Source organism: Mustela nivalis (genome assembly GCF_964662115.1).
Source record: "Mustela nivalis genome assembly, chromosome: 1".
Classification (NCBI taxonomy): Eukaryota; Metazoa; Chordata; class Mammalia; order Carnivora; family Mustelidae; genus Mustela; species Mustela nivalis.
Window position 1 is genome coordinate 94,173,956 of NC_139020.1, and position 20,633 is coordinate 94,194,588.

At 42.4% G+C, this 20,633-nt stretch overlaps 1 protein-coding gene across 1 annotated transcript; it reads right to left on the minus strand.

Annotated features, from left to right (window-relative positions):
* Window positions 1-303: 303 nt before the first annotated feature.
* TNFSF10 (TNF superfamily member 10) lies at window positions 304-20,247 on the minus strand. Its single transcript, XM_082689052.1, has 5 exons — window positions 19,393-20,247; window positions 13,323-13,460; window positions 10,459-10,501; window positions 4,321-4,425; window positions 304-2,621 (listed from the first exon to the last, which is right to left on the minus strand). The coding sequence occupies exons 1-5, from the start codon at window positions 19,615-19,617 to the stop codon at window positions 2,170-2,172; spliced, it is 963 nt and encodes a 320-aa protein (XP_082545178.1). The 5' UTR covers window positions 19,618-20,247; the 3' UTR covers window positions 304-2,169.
* Between the last annotated feature and the right edge of the window lie 386 nt (window positions 20,248-20,633).

The window sequence follows — 20,633 nt, forward strand, 5'->3', positions numbered from 1 at the left end:
CATAAGTAATTATATCCGCAACAACCCTATTTTCAAATAAGTTTACATTTTGAGGTAGTGGGGAGTGGGACTTCAACATACCTTTTTTGGGGGGAGACAATTCAACCCATAACAAAAGCATTAGCTATAAAGGAAAAGACTGACATATTTAACACATTAAATAAAAAGTGAGAAATTAATTCCTTTCTTCTGTAAGAGACATCAGATAAAAGATACCATGAAAAAGAGATTAGAAGTCCTTTTTTCCATTTTAATAATCTTGGTACCATAAGACAAATGCAAATATTAAACAAAAACTACACATTTTAATATGTCATCTTTATTGAAAAAGTAACATCTTAAAAATTTAGTATAAAAATATAGAGCAAAAATGTTCTCTTTCAAGATTTTATGGAACACACATTGTAGTCTTTTTTCTTTCACTTTTAAATCCTTGTTTAAAAGGTCTTTTTCTGGGTTCTTGCCTGGCTCAGTCGGTAGGGTATGCGGCTCTTGATGTTGGGGTTGTAAGCTGGAGCCCCACATTGGGTGTAGAGATTACTTAAAAGTTAAATCTTTAAAATTTTTTTAAAAAGAAGGTCTTCACTTGGAGATTACTTTTGAAATTCCTCAAAGTTTTTTTCAGTATAAGGGATAAGGCAGAGGATGCTTTTAAAATTTTCCCCCATATGATTAAGTATTCATTCACTCAGTCATTCATCGATTCACAAACGTATTTTGTGTGGGTGTTGTGTTAAGGCACTGTCCCAGGGACTGAGATTACAGATGGGGATGGGACAAAACATGCCCTGTGATCACCGTGCTTATATTCTGGTGAAAGGAGGCAGGCTTTAAAACACAGAGTAACAAATATGTCAATTTGTCAGATGTAAAAACTTAACTAGTGTTACAGAAAATAGAGTGAGAGGGACCAGAAGTGCCAGGTGTCTGCAGGGTGTTGTAAATTTAAGTTTAAAGGAAACTTTTTTGAGAAAGACCTATTGGATCAGACACGTTTAAATGAACGTTTGAGCAGACAACCCCAAAGTATAAATTATGCTGCGTTTAGAGCAACAATTAGAAGACATTAGACAAATACTCCAACTAATTTTTTTTTTCTAACTGGTTAGATTAAATGGTGAAATAAAATGTTTTGTGTCACAATTTTGGCAGATAAAAGCAATTGCTCCTCTTCTGGCTGAGGCAAATAACTGATTCAACCTTAAGCAGATGTATACTAGACAAAGACATTTGGTAGTGGAGGATGGGGTAGGGGGTGGGAGGTGAGGATTAGATCTCTCCTAGGCTCTTCTCTGCGAATTTACCTGTGTTTGGTGTTTCCACTTTCCCATTTCTCTTCCTGCTCCCATGAGGCCAAATTTCCTTGTCCTGATTAGCTGTTCACTCGTTATGGAGTCCTTTATCAAAAATATTATTAGTACTTTGGGTCAACTTGACTTTTGTAGTGAAAATCACAAGCCATTCAGAAGTAATTCCTTATTCACTGAGCATAAATTTAGTTTAGTTGTTTTTTTTTTAAACAAAATGATATTATTTTGAGTAGAATGTTCTTATCTCCATCAAATCCAGGTGTATAAGATAACTCCTGTAAGGTCAAGCATGATGCAAACACCCTTTGCACATCCCATATATTGACAGAGGCTACCTCCCAAGATCATGACCTTTTAGTGGTTCTCCTTGTTGTCTGTTATGGTAACCTGGAAATGACCAAGGTGATATATTACTTACAAGACGGATCACTGGGTGCCTGGGTGGCTCAGTTGGTTAAATATCTGACTCTTGATCTCAGCTCAGATGTTGATCTCAGGGATGTGAGTTCAAGCCCCGTGTTGGGCTCCACAGAGCCAGTGTGGAGCCTCCAAAAAAAGAGATGGATCATTAATCTTTCTTCTGGAATCCTCACAAGAGTAGATAATAAAGACAGCTGTTTATTGCTACACAAGTGTTTGGAAACAGAATCTTCTAGGTTTCTGAGAGCAAAATGATATCTTGTAGACCCCTGAAAGGTCTTTGGGAATTTCGCTTTCTTAAAATGACTTGGTCATTTTCAGAGATATTAGAGAAGCGTATGTTGCTTTTTAGGTCTTCTGGTTGAAGCGGCTTTGCTCAGATTTCCTTACTTTTTGTGAAGAGTCACTTTGGGAATATTGTTTTTTCTTTGCAGATTAATTAGCCAACTAAAAAGGCCCCGAAAAAACTGGCTTCTCGGTCCATGTCAATCAATTGCTTATTATTTACAGAGACAAAAATTGTATCATTTTCCTTAAGCTCAAATATCCCACCTTGATAGATGGAATAGAGTCCATATTCAGTGTCTTTAGACCAACAACTATTTCTAGCACTTTTCATCAGCAGTATAGGGTCAGGATAATTTGTGTATTTGTAAATATATTGTACCATTTGTTTGTTTTTCTTTTTGTTCTGTTCTGTTGAACTTGTTCCTGAAATTTCCTCAGGTTCCTGAAACCGAAAGTATGTTTGGGAATAGATGTAATAAAATCCCCTTCGATGGATAACCAGCTCTCCATTCCTCAAGAGCAAATTATTCAAGAATGAGTGTCCTTTTCTCGATGACTCCCAGGAGTTTAGTTTCTGGCCCAAAGCTTTTTCATTCTTGGAGCCTGTATGAAGTTCAGGGAGAAAGAAAATTAAAAGAAAGAAGTTTGTAACAAAGGTAAGAATGATCTCAGTAGCTGTGCCTAGCCAATTTTTGGGGTGGGATTTTGAAGACTTTCAATCTAATACAAACTGCTTGCTCCTTCAATCTTACAAGGATTCCAAATTTCAGTCATATAGGAATCTGAGGGTATTGTATGATTCTGATCTGTTGGAAGTCCCTTACTTTCCACCTCATCCACCACTTAGGCCACATCTGTCACACTCAGCTCTAAACTGTAGCATGAGAGATGATTAACCCAAATGGCAATTTTGACTCTTGGGCAGAACTTCTATCCCGTACCCCTACCGACCTTCTTATGCTGGTGAGTTCAAATGAGTAACAAATAAGGAAACCAAAAGAAACATATCTATTTCCTTAAGCCTGGAGCTCAGAACTTATTGCAGTTTCTTTGGGTCTCTTTGGGGTCCTTCTTGGTCTTTCTCCACAATCCAGAGTCAATGGCACTATTCAAGCAGAAAGCATTTCTAGTCCACAGTAAGACAGGGCACACAGCTGGGCAAAGAGAGCCCAGATTTAAAGATCTTCAGACCCTTGGATCTTTAACTACCAAAGACTTTGAGTGAAAAAGGGCCCTACTAAAATACGATATTCCTTTAAACTTTGGACCCATCTCCAGGATTGGTGCAAAATTTAGTTTTTCAATAGTGTAAAAACAACTATTGTGTTTCTTGTTGAGTAGTAAATAGTAACATTATAATAGCGATCTCACTCATAGGCAGAACATGTCAATCATTTATAAAGCAAGAATTCAGGAATACCAGGAAGGCAACTGTCCTCACCAAAAATTGAAGAAAAAAAAAATCCCACAGTCTTTTCATATTTTAAGTGACATCTGAAATTTCTTTAACTTGGGATGAAACCTTTCATAATAGGAAAAGCCACTATTTATGGAGTACTTAAAATTCCCAGGAATTTCACCTGTGCTAATCTTCAGCATTTTATGATATAAAGATTATCTCTACTTTGTATATGAAGAAACTGAAGCTTGATTTTATTAGGTAATTTGCTCAAAACATATATCTAGGTAAAGAGGAGCTGGTATTCCAGCGTGGGGATTTAGACCACAGGACTCCTTCAACGTTACAGGACTGTGTAGACAACAGTTCTTCAGGTAAGAAATAGACTTATCATATTTGGCTGAACCTTATGAAACTGACAGGTCTGTGAGTGAAAAATGGTCAAATATTGGCAGCTTCCCATAATTCAACCAAATACAAATGCCACAAGGAATACCTAGTGACTCATGGTGAAAGTAAATAACTGATTTAGAACTTTTGAAGAGGAGGAAGATTTGATGAGAGTGAGAGAGAGAAATTACTTTGTGGAAGAAGAAGAAAAGCACAAATAGGGATATGGGAAACTCAAAGACAAAGTTCTTCCACCACAGAATTTTCCATTTGTCTTGTAATCTTGCTTCTGAAAAGAAGCAATCTGTGCCCTCATTACCATCGAGCATTTTGTAGCTAGCCATATCAACATTTCATAGACAAGTTAAAAGAATAAACTAGTGTGTAAACCTGGTGATTCACAGACCTGTACCCCTGGGGACTAAAAATATATGTTTATAAAAAGAATAAACTATCTGGAACGAATTTTTCCAGTGCCTTCCTTTTAGCCATATATTTGTTTTTTTCTCTTACTTGGAAATGGAGACAAGCTTCTTCTCCGGCTACTTCCAGTTATGTGAGCTGCTGCTCTCTGAAGACTCCTTTCACTTAGTAGGCTAGGAATATTTAGCCGTTTTTCTAAAAAGAAAAATGATAAAGAATTTTAGCAGTTATCAAACCTACTTTTCAAAAACATTGTTATTCAGAACTGCTGTCGGTCAGACACTGTAAGCACACTGGGCTTCCAAAGTTGATCGTATGGGCTTTCATCAAAATAGCCTACATTTTAATATGATCATCCATCGATTCCTGCTTATGTTTAATTTTGAAAGTATTTTAGATGAGAAGAATAAGCAGTAGCTTGGGTTAGAATTCACCAGCATCTCAAAGGTGAGGCCCATCCAGAATATAACAAAATGAAGATTCTGGCCCTTTCTAAGTCAAACAAACAAACAAATAAATAAATCGCTGGGGACATGTAATAATTCTGCTGAGTCACTGAATGTACCCAAATAACCAAGCACTGATGAATTTCCACTTTGAGTTATATATAGAAACAGAGCGATCCTGATTCTAAAGGAGCAATGGTGAGAACAATGGTCTATAGATGCTACAAACTGGTGTCCAACAGTCATCCCCCACGCCTGCCCCTCTAAAAGGAAACATGAATTGGCATACTGGTCATGATAATCAGTATATAAAAATAAAGTCACTAATTCACTAGATAATAATAAGCAAATAAGACTTATCGATCACTTTCTGCAGTATTTTGGAGCAGCCTTTAAATACACAAATTCAGCAAACTCCCCTTTTCAGAAAATCAGTTCCAACTTCCCCAGTGTGCTTACACTGGTTACGATAAATGATATTTTATCATCAAGAAAATATAGCCAAGGGGCGCTTAGGTGGCCCAGTCATTAAACATCTATCTGCCTTCGGCTCAAGTCATGATCCTAGAGTCCTGGGATCGAGCCCCACATAGGACTCCCTGCTCCGCGGAAAGCCTGCTTCTCCCTTTCCCACTTCTCCTGCTTGTATTCCTTCTCTCACTGTCTCTCTCTCTCTGTCTCTCTCTCTATGTCAAATAAATAAATAAAATATTAAAAGAAAGAAAGAAAACATTGCCAGCAATGAATTACTGCACTGTAATAGAGAGGGGTTGCAAATCACTGTTTAAACACTAATTACACAGACTGAGCCCTCAAAAGACTTACTATCTTTTAGGAGAGATATGAACTAGACAGTGAAAATTTACTTGTGAGAAATACAAATACACACACACACACACACATACACACACACATAATACATAATAATAAATATAAATAAATAAATATAAATAAAGGGTGATGGGCATTCCAAAGAGGGAAAGAGTCCTCTTTATTGGAGGACTGAGGTCATGGGAGGGTTTTGTGCTAAGGCTTACTCCAACAAACCAAGGTACTCTTCACATCTATGCCAGGTGCTCCTTTAGAAGCAAGGAGAAAGATCTAGAGACAAATGAATGCAAGCAAATATTTGAGGTGTGAGGATAAGGCTCTAAAGAGGATGAGCATGGGCAGACTTGGGAAAGAATGGAAGAAGGGCATTTTCAGAGATCGAGGACAGGGGCCACAGGCAGGATACACAAAGCATTCCTGGGCTGCAGCATAGAAGGGGTTCAGATTTGGGCTTAAATGGGGAGCCAAATGATGGAGGGTTTGAATGTTAAGCTAAGAGATTTGGATTATATAGGACACGGTAGGACTCTGAAAGATTTTGGTAGGGGAAATGGAGAGATAATGTGTTGTGCTTTAGGCTATCCTATCTCAAAGTAAGGTCTGATGGGTAGAAGTTGGAAGGGTTGGAGGCTGGCAAGTTACCAGACTATAACTGATCAGGACTGAGAACAGGAGGTCTTAATCAAGGCTAGGAGGAGAAGGAACAGAAAGGAGGTGGTAAAATTTCACAGGAAAGGAATGAATAGGAAATAAGAATCCCTTCCATCCATCTTGTACAAGTTGTTACTTAATTCAGGATAGATAGGCATTTGTACAGTCCTGAAGACCAAACGTATCATGGGGATGCATGGACAATTACATAATACTCCCAGAATGCTCAGCTTTCAAGGATGATGTGTCCATTCACCTTTAACTTCTACTGTTTAATAATTCATAATGCTTTGCCTGCCCTTAGACCTTGACACCTTGTTTTAAAATATGCAGAAGATGAATTTAATTATAAATATCTTACATTTAGAGGTCATTGTGAAGATTCAGGGAAGCCTAAACACAAAAGCAAATTCTAAAGAGGACATTTCTAAAAATAAACAAACAAAGACAAGATTTCCTACTGGCTATAGCAGACTACATGTGGAAAAGGAACCTGTGAATATGTCTGTTTGTGTGTCATGGATGCACCTTCATATACTGAATTAGTACCTAATTTCTACATCTTAGTGTGATAAATGGAGAAGAGTATTCTTCTTACACACTGAAAATAGTACATGCATCTTCTGTAGACCAGGGATCGGTTTTGCCTCATCAGAAGAAGGGGAGTGTTCACTGTTCTGATTACCACTTTCACGGAAATTTCCAGAAGAATCCGTAGATCTTGGGAACAGATCTTATCCTTCATGTTTCATAAAGTGTATTTAATAAAGAAAAATGGGAGTTGTTAAGCAATAAAGAAGCTTATGGTATCGAAAAAGGAGAGTTGAAAAATAGAAAGACATCTTTGCAACACTTAGAGAACAGTTTCTTCTCTGCCAGGCTGGTGTGCCCCAGGACAGCAGTCTCTAGTATGTATATTCAGGTCTCCATGGCCATTAGTATGGGAAAATGGGGTTACAGTGAGCCAAATGTGAAAAAGTAGCAAATTTTATCCAGTAGTTTTATTGACTTATGTATTCATTTAAAAATACGTATTAAGAGCCTTCTATGTGGAGAGATAGGGAGGTGACACAATATTGTGAATGCGCTATCTGCCACTAAATTGGGCCTTCAAAATGGTTGACCATAACATTCTCGAAGGTGGTGGAGTAGGAAGATCCTGAGCTCACATCCTCCCATGGACACATCAAGACTACAACTGATAAGGGAAATCTGTGTTCTAAGGCGCTGGACCAATCCAGCAGGGGAATCCCAGTCCTGGCCCTAGGGCCATTCCGGGTTTTCCTTCCTGCCTGGCCATCACGCATACAGAAGTGGCACAGATACAGAAGTAAAAGTGCATAAACTACCCCCTTTGTTTGTGCTGGTGGCTGACCTTGGGAGATTACTCTCCTCTGAACCTGCCAGTATTAAATAAACCTCCAAGGTGAACCAGTGCCTGGTTCTTCCACTAGATCCAGTTGAGGTTCCATAAGACAACTACATATAGAGTAATTCTCTCTGAAAAGAACCTGAAGACTAGCAGAACAGCTCTTCCATAGTCAAAGATATAAAGAAAAAGCCACAAGGAGATGAGTTGAAAGGGCCAGGGTCAAGATCTCATCCGGACTCACCTTCAAGGCAAGGTGATCTACAAGCGGTAAGGGTATACATAGGTATGGAAACTCCCCCTGGGGAGCAAGGGATTCAAGCCCCACATGGGACACTGTCCCCCCCGCCCCCAGCCCGGGGCCTGCCCTGGGAAGACAGCTCTCACAATGTCCAGCTTTGAAAATCAGTGGGGCTCACCTGCAGGAGAGCCAGAGGGCTGGAGGAAACCGAGACTCTGCTTTCAAAGGGCTTGCACACAAACTTACTCCAAAACCCAGCACAGAGGCAGTGGATTCAAAAGTGCCTGGGCCATATGTGAAGGATATTTCTTCCTAACTTCAGGGCATGTGATAGAAAGGCAAGGATCTATAAGAAGTTTCTTTGGGAACAGAAGTGCTGGCGGCCTTTTCTCTTGCCTTCCTTCTCTCTAGCCAACTTGACCAGTGCCAGTTCTGACTCTCTCCACCAACCTTGCTAGCACCTCGCCTGGTCTTGGCACTGCCCTGTGGACCTGCCCCACCCAATCTGTGCCTCCTGGTAGAAGCCCCTCTATAGCAGCTCGGCTGAGACCAGCGTCCCCCCACACTTGTTCCTGCTCTGCCGTGGAAAGATGCTCAGCATCACTTATCATCAGGGAAATGCAAATCATAACCACCATGAGCTGTCTGCACACTTGTCAGAACAGCTAATAACAAAAAGACAAGCAACAAGTGTTGGCCAGGATGTGGAGGAAAGGGAGCCCCACAGCACTGCTGGTAAATCAGGGCAGCCCCTCTGGAAAATAGCATGGAAGTGCCTCAAAAAAACTAAAAATAGAAAAGCCGTACAATCCAGCAATTCCACCTCTGGATATTTATCCCAAGAAAAGGCAAATGAAATCACTATTTTTGAAAAGATATATGCTCCCTTATGTTCACTGCAACATGATTACAATGGCCAAGATCTGGAAGCAACCCAAGTGTCCACCCGTAGATGAGTGGATAAAGAAGCTGTGGTAAACACACAATGGAACATTACTCAGCCGTAAAAGACCATGAAATTGAGCCATTTGGGACAACATGGATGGACCCGGAGGGTATTATGCTGAGTGAAATACGTCAGACAGAAAGACAAATAATGTAAAATTTCACTTGTATGTGAAATCTAAGAACAAACGAACAAGCAAAACAAGACAGACACATAAATACAGAGAACAAACTAGTGGCTGCCAGAGGGAGTGGGTTGGGGAGATGGGTGAGACAGGTGAAGGAGATTAAGAGGTACAGTTATAAAACAAGTAAGCTACGGCGACATAAAGTACAGTATAGGGAAGATAGTCACTAATACTGTAATTAGTATTAGTGACTATGGTCACTATGGTATGGTGATAGTTAGTAATCATACTTATTGTAGTCAGCATTTTGTAGTGTATGTAAATGTCAACTCACTATGGTATACACCTGAAATATAATATTGTATGTCAACTATATTTCAATAAAAAATAAAATGAGAATGATACCTCAAAAAAGAGTTACTTGTTTGTTTGTTTTAGATTTTTATTTGCTTATTTATTTGACACAGAGAAAGAGATAGAGAGAGAGAGAGCACAAGCAAGGGGAGCGGCAGGCAGGCAGAGGCAGAGGGAGAAGCAGGCTCCCCAATGAGCAAGGAGCCTGATGTTGTCCTCTATCTCAGGAACCTGGGATCATGACCTGAGCTGAAGGCAGCCACTTAACCAACTGAGCCACTCAGGTGCCCCCAAAAGTTATTTGTGTGTTATGTGAATTTAATCTCAATCAAAATACAGACAGACAGACACACACACACACACACACACGAAACACGAAACGTGTTACCCCTCAGGGCCAGGGAGATAAAGAATCTCCTAGGTTTCGAGGATTAAGTTAGGTGCTAAGTATAGACAGATGAGAGAAACAGACATGCATTCAATCTTTGCAGATCTGTAATCTAGTAGGGAATCAGAGAGCACATGGATAAAAAATATATATAAAAATAAAATAAAATACACAAGAAAATGCGATAGAAATAGCAGGGTGTGAGGCGACTTACTCAGAAAGGTAGGCAGAGGAATATTCCCTGAAGAGGTAACGAGATGATAAGATGAGAATGACAAGAAGTTAGTGATATGAGAAGCCAGGCAGAAGGCAGCCTGGGTAACAGCCCTCAAAGAGAATGTGGGTTGAAGCAGGCTGCTGACCGTGAACAGGAAGGGGCCGTGGCTGAGAGACCACAGGATGAGAAGTGGGGGGGGTGGTAAATGATTGCTGGGAAAGGTGACAAAGCGAGAGGCCCTTGCGTAAAAAAAGTCATAGAGCCTCGTAGTGGTCAGAAGCAGAGAAGATAGGTCATGTTGGGTTCTCGTTTATCTGACTTTCAGCCATGTTCCAGAAACGCTTTAGGTGACTTACTTACAACACATTTGAAAGTAAAAAATAAATAACTGAAGAAATGGAGGTGAAAGGGAAATTCATGGTGGGAAAACAAGATTCAGAAGAAATAAAGTTTTGACCGCAGTTGGGGTCCCAGGTTTGGCTCTAAGCTTCCTAATGGCCAATGCAAAGAGAAAGATAGAATCAAGTGGCTTGAGACACTGAATCACAGTCTGAGGGAGGATGCGTGGAAGGGAGTGGAGGAGAAGGGCTGGAGAGCCATTCACCCCATCATGAAGTCGACAGCAGAAAATTAAAATAATAAACAAAAAAAATACTACCTGGAACTGTAGGTATGGTTTCCTCATAGGTTTTCAAAATCATCTGCAAACAGTATTGAATAAAGCTTGTTAATTTCCCTAAAAATTTCAACTGACTACAGAATGTCTATGGCCCTTCTTGCTGATGTCTAAGATGTCCTTTCTACGCCAGAGAGGAACCTCGGAAGCTTTGGATGTCCAAGCACAGGGTGGACATCTAAAGGGAGGGAGCTGGGGTGAACACTGAGGCAGAGGGAGCTGTGGAAAGTTCTGTTTCTGGAAGGGGCCTTCAGAGGCCACACCTGGAGCTGCCCAGGAAGAAGGTGCCATCTGGCAAGGTAGATGAGGCTAATGTTGCCCAAACTTCCTTGTGGCTACTGGATGTGGTCCCCAGGCCTCCTCGCTTTCTCCATGTGGGGAGTGAGTCTGCAGGCAAGTGTGTGGGTTAAGTGCACTGCGGAACAGTGTTCAGGGGCTTTGAATGGCTGGGCAGACCCAAGCCTCAAGGTGTAAGACATATTGGACATACAGAGCCCACCAAGGCAGGACTTGGCAACACTGTGCCATTCTCTCGTTTCTGACCTGTGGCCAGGGCGTTCTTCACATAAACACGATTTACCACATGCCAATACCTTTTCTAAACAGCTAGCATCACCTTCTTTGTACTAACCTGTGGGGAAAATCAGTAAGAAAGGGAAACCTTAACCTTTCTATTAGATGAGCTAATACTGAGTGCAGCTGTGGCTTCTGAAGTTCCCTCCATTTAGTTCTGTCCCCTGGGCCTTTTCCATCCTTTCCTGCCACTGACCTCCTTTCCTGCCACTGTTGTCCCTTTTGAAACTGCCAGAAACTCTCCTTCCCTGTACTCCCACCCCAAACCAGAAGCTTTCTGTTTTTCCCTTGGTCTCAAGCCCTGACCCAATAAGGGCAGGTCCACCTCTGGCACAATGGGCATTGGGGGGAGGAGGGAAGCCAGCAGTGGCCTCAGCATGGTCTCCTTATCTCTCTCATTCTGGGGTAGAAGGAAGGAAGGAAGGAGGAGGAGCAGCAGGAAAAGAGAAGGGTAATTCTTGTAGTGTGGGAAGCAGAATCAAAGAATGATAACAGTCTGGTCAAATGGTCCAGATGCAAATGTGTCAATCACTAGCTCTGGGAGACTTTGCTCAAGTTACTTAACTGATGTGAACTTTAATTTCTTCATCTAATTTAAAAAAAAAAAAAAAAGGAGAAGAGTAAGAGGGGGCCCAGTCAGTTGAGTGTCAGACTCTTGATTTCAGGTTCAGGGTCATGGGATCCAGCCCCAAGTCGGGCTCCACACTCAGTGGTGAGTCTGCTGGAGATTCTACCCCAGCCCCTCAGATTCTCTCTCTCTCTAAAATAAATGAATACATTTTAAAAAGAGAGAGAGAGGAAGATAATAGTTTTGATTCCTTCCTCAGAGAGCTGTTCTGAGGATTAAATGGCATACCATATGGAATTTTAGGATGTTTACTGGAAAATAATCTGTTCCATTAATGGCACCTGAAAAAAGTGGGAAATCATTCCCCCCTACCCTGACCACCCATCTGTGTCCTCTCCCAGCCTCTCCCTATTCTAGTGAGCGGCGGTGTGGGAGAATGGGAGGGAGGCAGAGAGAGAACAGCAGGAAGAGGTATGTGAAGTCTACCCCCACTACTTCTCTACCCTCCCCCCACTCCCTGCCCCAGCATCCAGCCCCCTCCTCAGGCTCCAGATTTCTGCTCTTCTCTGAGTTTCTCTCCCCTGCCACCCATGGGTTTGCCCCCACCAACCCCAGGGACGTTTGAGTCCCATTCCTCAGTCTTCTCAGGATGTCCCCACTCCCTACCCACCAGCCGGCACTGCCCACCCCCGCCCCCGCCCCAGGCTTCTTGGTCCTCAACACCTGACCACCTGGGGCAATGGAGTCAAGCTCCTTCTGTACAGCTTGTATGCAGTGGGCGCCCTGCCGTGGCCTTCGGGTGAGGTCAGATTCCATTTCTCATAGAAATGGCATCCTAGAAGACATCTGGGCTCTACTGTGAGGATTGCGTGGCTCATAAATTGGAGCCCTAACCACAAGCATGACAGTTTCTATGCAAAGACAGACTGAGCACCAAACAATGGGCTTGCAATCATATCTTCAAAATACACCTCCTTCCTGCCCTGGGAATGTCCCCAGCATTTTTTTTTTTAAATAATGATGTTGTATCACGGAGTTATTTTCATAGCCATGTTCTCATCCTGACCTTTCTGGATTGGCAGGAGTTAAAATTATGTAATTTAATGAAACAAACTCTTTGCTGACAGAGAGTTTTTGCTAGGGATCCTGTTTAAGCAACTTCTACAAACATATTTTGTAATTGGTTATTTATTAACTATAAATCGAGATGTCATCACCTTCAATTTCTCAGTTTCTCTTTCTTCCCTCTTCCTTTCCTCTTTCTTCATCTCTATATGTATACAAAAATAAATATATGTTTAATTCCAGAGATCAACAAGGTTGGAAGAGTATAAAAACATTAGTACACAGCTTCGTCTGTCTTCTGAACAACAAAAGAAATCACACACGTCTTTTATTGTGGTGTGACCTTGAACACACTGCCCTGTCTGTGCCTCAATTTCTACGATGGGAGATGAAAAGTTTAGACTAGATGGGGAGGCTCGAGTAGAGGAGTGAACTCAAGACCAAGGAGTCAGCCAGGACCCACTGTTTGGTGCTGTTCCACTTTCTCCTAGTTCTATGAATTTGGGGAAAAATCACTTAAACACTCTGGGCCTCAGTTTCCTCCTTTGCAAAATGCAGCACCTCCACTCAATGCTCTTAAGTGTTCCCTGCCCTGTGACCTTCCACACCTGCTGGTGGAGGGACCTGGTGGCCCACCTACCTTTCTAACAACCTGATGGAGGTGCCACTTCACTTGCCCGCAGGGGCTGTTCATACTGTCCTCATCATAGGGGTCCCACGGGATGTCGTCTTCCTTTAAGAAACAGGCGATGCCACTTCGGGAGTACTTGTCCTGCATCTGGGTTAAGATGGAGTAGAACACAATATTAGGCTCAAGAGCTTTTTATTTTTGTTCATTTACAAGTTAAGTGATAAAAACTGATGGATGACAGATTCAAAGATGTCTTGGCACCTGAGATAAGCTCATGGCTTGAAATAGAAGTAGCCATGCTGTCCTTTGTTTGGTGAATACAAGGAAGCAGCTGGATATGGTGGAAAGGTTACAGGTGTGGGCCAGACATCCTGGGTCACAATGCCCTTCACTGCCCCAGTGTGTCCCTCAACAAACTGCTTCTTCTCTTCTCTGTTTTTCATTTGATCTTTGAGCTGGTTCATTGTGGTGATCTTTGGGATCATTTCCAACTCTGGGATGGGGAGGTTCCCATTCCGAAGATGGGAAACCACCTAGGTATAAAGTATGCAATAGAGGGGCACCTGGTTGACTCAGTCTGTCAAGCGTCTGACTCTTGATTTTGGCTCAGGTCATGATCTCAGTGTTGTGAGATCAAGCCCTGTGCTGGCCTCTGGGCTCAGCGTGGAGCCTGCTTGAGATTCTCTCTCTCACTCTGCCCCTTCTCACTCAAATTCTCTCTTTCTCAAATTAAAAAAAGAAAGAAAGAAAGAAAGAAAGAAAGAAAGAAAGAAAGAAAGAAAGAAAGAAAGAAAAGAAATGAACAATAGGCAATAGAGTCCATTTAAATTCCAGGATCCTAAATAAAAAAGTAAACAAATCCTTCAGGGTCTTCGGGGTACAGGTAATGTTCTTTTTCTCAATCTGAGCTTCTGGTATTGAGTAAATTCTAGTTACTTTTGTGAATTCTACTCCTCTGAATGGTAGAATCTAGAATATATTTCCATGGGAAATCTTAACACTGTTTTATTAAATGTCCATGCTAGTTACAGACACTTGAAATACCATTTGAAGGTTCACCCCTCCTTCCGATTGAGAACAAGCATTTGTAATGGCCAGGTAACTGTCAACAAAGTACTAGCCTGATATCAAATACACACACACACACAAACGCGTGCACGCACACAACCCAAACTATCCAGCACATTCTAGGCTGACAACTGGTTAATTTTACAAAGGAAAACGGGAAGTCCATTCGAGGTCAGACATTAGGTTTTTTTTTTTCTTTTTTCCTGTTTTTGTTTTTAACAACTGGGATCGAGGAGCTGTTATTTCCCTGTGCAAATCTGAATTGCTTTTCTCTGGAGAAATAAATGGCCATTTTTATCTATTGTTTGAACTTAGGGGACACCAAAGCCTGAAGGAAAGATCAAACTTAATGATGCTCCTTCCTATAAAAAGACAATCTCATTCCAACTCAAAATAATTTGTTTGTGTGAGGTCCCAGTCAGAGTCACATTGTTCTGGGCCCAGCCACGTGCCCCTCGGACATTTGACGAAGCTCCCTCAAGTGCAAAAGCACAAATCTGAGTTGATGAATTCCTTCCACAGACTCTGGCACAGAACATTCATTTACTTTCTAAATAAATGTTTACTTTCTTTCTTCCTGCCTTTAATTACAAGAGTCAAACTTTCTCCAGTTAGTAGATGTGCTAGCGGTGACAGCTGGGGCCGCCTAAGCTGTGTGGAGTTAACAACACTGATTTGCTTCCTCCCCACCATGCTCGTCTCCTATAGACATCTACTTGCACCTCCAATATATGTGGGAGCTAAAACGCATTTCCTAGGAACTCGATTAGGTATGCTTTAGAAATAGGAGAACATATCCCGCAACTGGGGGTGGGGAGGGTCAGAGAGGAGGAGCTGGATTCAATACAAAGCCCAGAGGGTGGTTCCAGGAAGAGCAAGTTAGCTACATTGGACCCTGTCCCGGGACAACCAGTATGGGTGTTCTCTGGCCAGACATTGGTCTGATGAAACTGAATAAACAGGTTCACAAACGCCTATAACTTGTGGACATGAAAAGACGTGCCTGACACAGAGAGGAGGAGGATGTCTTTTCTTACTTCACAGCAGCTGGAAGCTCTCTCATCACAAAAAGATGAAGAACAGGAGAAGCTAGGACCAGGGGCAGCAGAAGGCAGAGCTGAGAGCTGCCTGGGGCCCCGCAGTCATGGTAGCTGGAAGCTTCTTGGGAACTGAAGGGGAGTCTGAGAGGGTGGAAATGCCGCAGGGCCCAGCCCAGGCCAGAACCAGCTGCGGCTGAGTGGTTCTGGACACCCTCTGGGGATTTTCCAGAAACACCTCCAGAGGGTGGGAGGAAGAACCCTGAAAATTATGTAAGATCCTAGGCCTACATGGGAGGGAGGCTGACTAGCTAATGTGACTCCACTCTTACCCCCAATTTTTTTTTTAATATTTTATCTATTTATTTGACAGAGGGAGAGAGATCACAAGTAGGCAGAGCAGCAGGCAGAGGGAGAGGGGGAAGCAGGCTCCCTGCTGAGCCGAGAGCCAGATGTGGGTCTCGATCCCAGGAGATCTCAGGGTCTCAGATCCCTGAGATCATGACCTGGATCGAAGGCAGAGGCTTAACCCACTGAGCCACCCAGGCGCCCCTGTTACCCTAAATTTAATGAATCCTAGAACCATTGGTGGTATATGGGCAGCCTGCAAAATATAAAAAAGCAAAGAACACTTTTCTAAATTAAAAATCAACAAAAAACCCACTAAAATCACCCTGATCCTAGTTCTTAAATAACCTCTCGATGATCTCTCTTGTTTTCAGGGTTGTATGTGGGCAATTGTGTGTATGGTTGTTTTCTCTTAAGACTGTATAAAAATGTCACGTTTTTAAAGCCTACCTAAAAATCATATATAGGCAGCATAGATATTTTTATGACATTCATGGTAGAAAATTTATAAAACATAGAAAAGGAAAAAAGACATCCTTAACCATACAGTCTAGAGATCACAATGATCAACGATCAACATTTTGGTATTTCACCTTCTACACATTTTATGCATGAATACTGGTTTCTGAATAATCGAAGGCCCGAGGGAAAGCCCAGCCCTCCTCCCCAGCCCCACATGTTTCTTGCATTTTCCTATTTGGTGGTTTCTTCTCCAGACTTTGGCCAGGGATGGTGACTAGCTGCGTGAGTGAGGGGGTACCATGGTTGTTTCGAGAATGATTCATGATGGTTAATGTGATGAGTCCCTCTCTGTCCTTTTTTCCCACCTCCTTCCCACTTCAAAGCATGAATTTCCTGAAGCATGCTTCAGACCAGAGCTAGTTTCGCATTAGCCACATCTGGGTGTTGGAAGCCGGGGACTCACGTGTGCTATTTTCATCTGCACGGCACTCGGAAAGCTTTTGCACCTAGCGTCTGCTCTTCTGACCCAGGAGCCCTGAAAGGTGGTTTCCACCGTGACTGCGGTTGGTGCCATCAACAAACATGGTGATTGTCTAGGCCAAGGCCAACCTTGTCAGTCCTTGGCCGGGCTTGTGGTCTACAGGTTGGCCTCCTTTGCCAGCTGGCTCGGAGACTTTGTGGTGGAGACACTGGCTTTCTCTCCTGCCCTGACATGAGTTTCTAAGGAATCATTTTCCGTGAACCACAAGCAGCATAAAGAACCATTTATGGAGAATGGTGGCTAAGCCTCCCCTTCTCCCTTGTCTTTCCCATCTATGATGCCAAAGTGATAGGCAGCTCCTTGTCACGAGATATTCTCAGAGAGACATAAACTTTAGAGGCTAAGCCCATATTTAGCATCCAGGCTTGCTAGTCTACAGGCTTCTTTGTGCTTATGTGTGAAGGTCAGCTCAGAGCTCCTCAGCCCTGCTTAGGTCATGCTCTCTATAATCCTTGCTCAGCTTACCTTCTGGGAACTTTCATCAACCCAAGTGGAATCTCTGATCTGTTTAAGGAAATTAATTCTTCCATTAAATATGCTTTTCCAAATTTTACACGGTCAACCAAAGAGACGCAGAGTCACTTTTCCTTGCAAGCATTCCTGACAAAGAGGGTGATGGTGGCAGGAGACTTCTCAACACTAGTTACAACTAGTAGTTTATGGAGCACTCCTTTAATGCCAAGGCTCAAAACTGGGCTTTCCCTTTAACCTGTTTTATAATCTTGGGAAAATCTTCTAATTCCTTGTGCCCTATGTATCTGTAAAATAGGGCAATTCTATTTACAAGTTCGTTACAAGCTCAGTAATTCTATTTACAAGTTTAAGGATCAAATAGAGCAATATTTTGCCAAGTTTCTGGAACACAGTATTGGCTGAAGATCTGTTCACTCTCCTCACTTTCTGGCACTTTCCATGAATTCTTCCATATGGCTATACGTATATGTATCCATATATAACTATGCAATCAAGAAAAATGTATGCATGTGGGGAGATGTTAAGCTTTATTCAAAATTTCCATTTTTATAGTTGAATAAAAAAATACTTGATCATATACACAGAAAAGTGCATGAGTCAATAATTAGTTAATTCAGTCTTAAAACTTGGCCAACTTGTAATGTCAGCAAACCGAGGTAATGGCTTGCGCAATAGAGACAGACTCATTCTGTTTATCCTGCAAAATTAGGACAGTTAGGACATGCTAGCTCCAAACTCACGAACGCAGCTGTATTCCAGACTCTCAGGTGGACTTAGAACTAGAGGCATGTTTATAGTTACACAGATGTTTTAGTTACAAATATCCAGGGCTCTTCTGAATGTGCCCTAGAGCAAAGCTGGCTTTATGGGTCATCTAAGGATAGCCCCTCATTTTCATAATTCCTTGCAAATCAAACAAGAGTCTACTTCATCCAACTCCAAAGGAAAATTTTGCAACTATTTGAGATAACCAGATGTATACTTCACAGGGTATGCAAACAGCCTTTCCATAACAGATACTCACTCTATGGCATTTAGATAATTTATATTTTTCTGAGATCCTTCTACTTGCATTTCCTAGCCAGCCGGCAGATGCAATGTTGCTTTATCATCATGTGGCAGGATGCAGGGGGCATCCGAGGGTGCAAATATATTAACTCTATAGACACCCCGTAGAGGAGGAAGGTGTGTTTTAGGAGCCCAAAGACTTGAGTTCTCCTCCGCTTCCAAAGCCCTGTCTGAGCTTAGGTATGTCATTTTGTCTGGGGGTCTCTAGTCTCCTTATCTATAAAACGGGGGGTGTCCAAATTTCCTTCCAACTCACAGTTCTCTACTATATAATACACAATTAGTCAAAACATACATTAGAACCCAAAAGCTGGCTTGGTTTATTTTCAGCAATTTTGCATTCATGGTTCCAAAAGTTCTATATAGTTGAGAAATGCAGGAACTAAAATGGTACTAAGGTTTTTTTCCCCCTCTGTCAAATGTACCTGCATTCACACTTGGACCACCCACAGACATAGAGCAGTCATTTTATTTTCAATTATTTTATCAGGAACATAAAATGTGAAGTCCTTATGGTAACAGACTTAATTCTAGACTCTAGAATTAAGAATCTAAGAATTAAGAATCTAAGTCTTAATTCTAGACTCTAGACTCTATGCATGACATGTCTGGGGCCAGGGAACAGACCAATGCCAGTCCTTCCTATCCTCACTGTTGTCCACACAGAAATGCCACAGATCTCAAACTAAAACATGTTTCAAAGATCAGACTTACCCTCCACCCCGTGTCTTGGAGGAAAAAGACAAACCTGATGACACTCCAAGACTTAGTGCCGATTTTAGTTCAATTGCTAGTATTATAAAATGCACAAACTGATGAAGAGGGAAAAAATAACTATGCTAGGAGTTTTGCTTTTGCATCTGCCAGGAGCTGGTAGAACGAGTTCTGTAACCCCACTCTGTTCATACAGTCCTTTCAACTTAAACTTTTGCAAGGTCCTCCGTAATCATATGCGTTAGCATTTAGGGTCCACAGGCAGAGAGAGGGAACTTTTTTTTTTTTCCCAGAAGAGGAAACAAAGGCAGTTACCCCCCCAGGGTGGCTGAGCGCCTCTGTCAGGGACCGTGTGCATGGTACTGACCTGCTTCAGCTCTCTGGTGAAGTACATGTAAGTCACGGCCACACAGAGGGACTGCAGGAGCACGGTGAAAATCAGAATCAGCACGCAAGTCTGCCCAGGGCTGGGGCCCCCCGGGGCCTGCATCTTGCTGTGATCCTGTCCAAGTCTCACTGTGGCAAAGGCAGCCGACAGCAGGTTATTGCTGTTGAACCAACGATCAGGGGTGGAGCTCTTCTTGGGTTTCATTTATTTTAAAACAGTCAAAACGAAACTGAAAACAACAGGCTATTTCTCTAGCATTCCAGGAAGCTCTCTCCATCCTATGGGAATATCAGGGACTAAGGAGGGAAACAGACATTAAAATTGTTTTCAAAACTGGCAGGGCTGTGTGTTAGGGCAAACAGCTGCTTCCCCAGTGTTCGGGGCCCATTGGGGGTCCTGTGGCTGTGCCCTTGCCCAGGAACTGTGCTCATTCCTGGGCCCCGAGGCTGCATCTCATCCCAGCAGCTGGTGCCTGAGAGCCAGACCACAGATCTGACCATCCGCAGAGGCCACTCTAGTCGGAGATGCAGGCTGCATGGGGAGACGTTTCCTTTGTTATCTCTCCAAGGTCACTCGGTGGCCCCATGCAGCAGTTCAGTGGTCCGGTAGGTGTCTTCAGTTGGGAGGCCACGTGGTGTGGGGCTTAGCAAACAACCTCAGGGGCTCAGACTGCCTGCAGGCAGATGTTGGTTCTGCTGCCTCCTGATGTGAAACCCTACCTGGGTTTTTAAGGGCTTTGTCCTTAAACTTCAGCATCCATGAAGTAGGGATGATAACAGCACCTACCCCCAAAGTGTAGCTGGTGGATGAAATGAATGAATTACTCATGCCTGGCTTCCTGGGGCTGCTTGGCAAATATAGCCCGTAACCTTTCTAGCTACAGACATGGAGAGTGGAGTGGACCAGAGGATGAAGCAAGGGCTGCTCACCAACTTGAAAATTAAGTCCCATTTAGTCCGAGGTGAGATTTTATTGACAGTGAGATATGGAATTCCAGAAAATGTTACCCAGAAAGACCAAGGAAAATGTACCTGAGTGGTTTGGACAGGCCAAGTTCATGCCCCTCAAGGATCAACAAGTTAAGAAATGCAAGGCATTTGACTTGGTCTCTCGTCATAGCACCCTGACCCCAATTATGTATACCCATTTGGTTTTCCAACTTTATCTAGGTTATTATTTACACACGTTAAAATTCATCACTGTCAAAGGTTTGGTATACC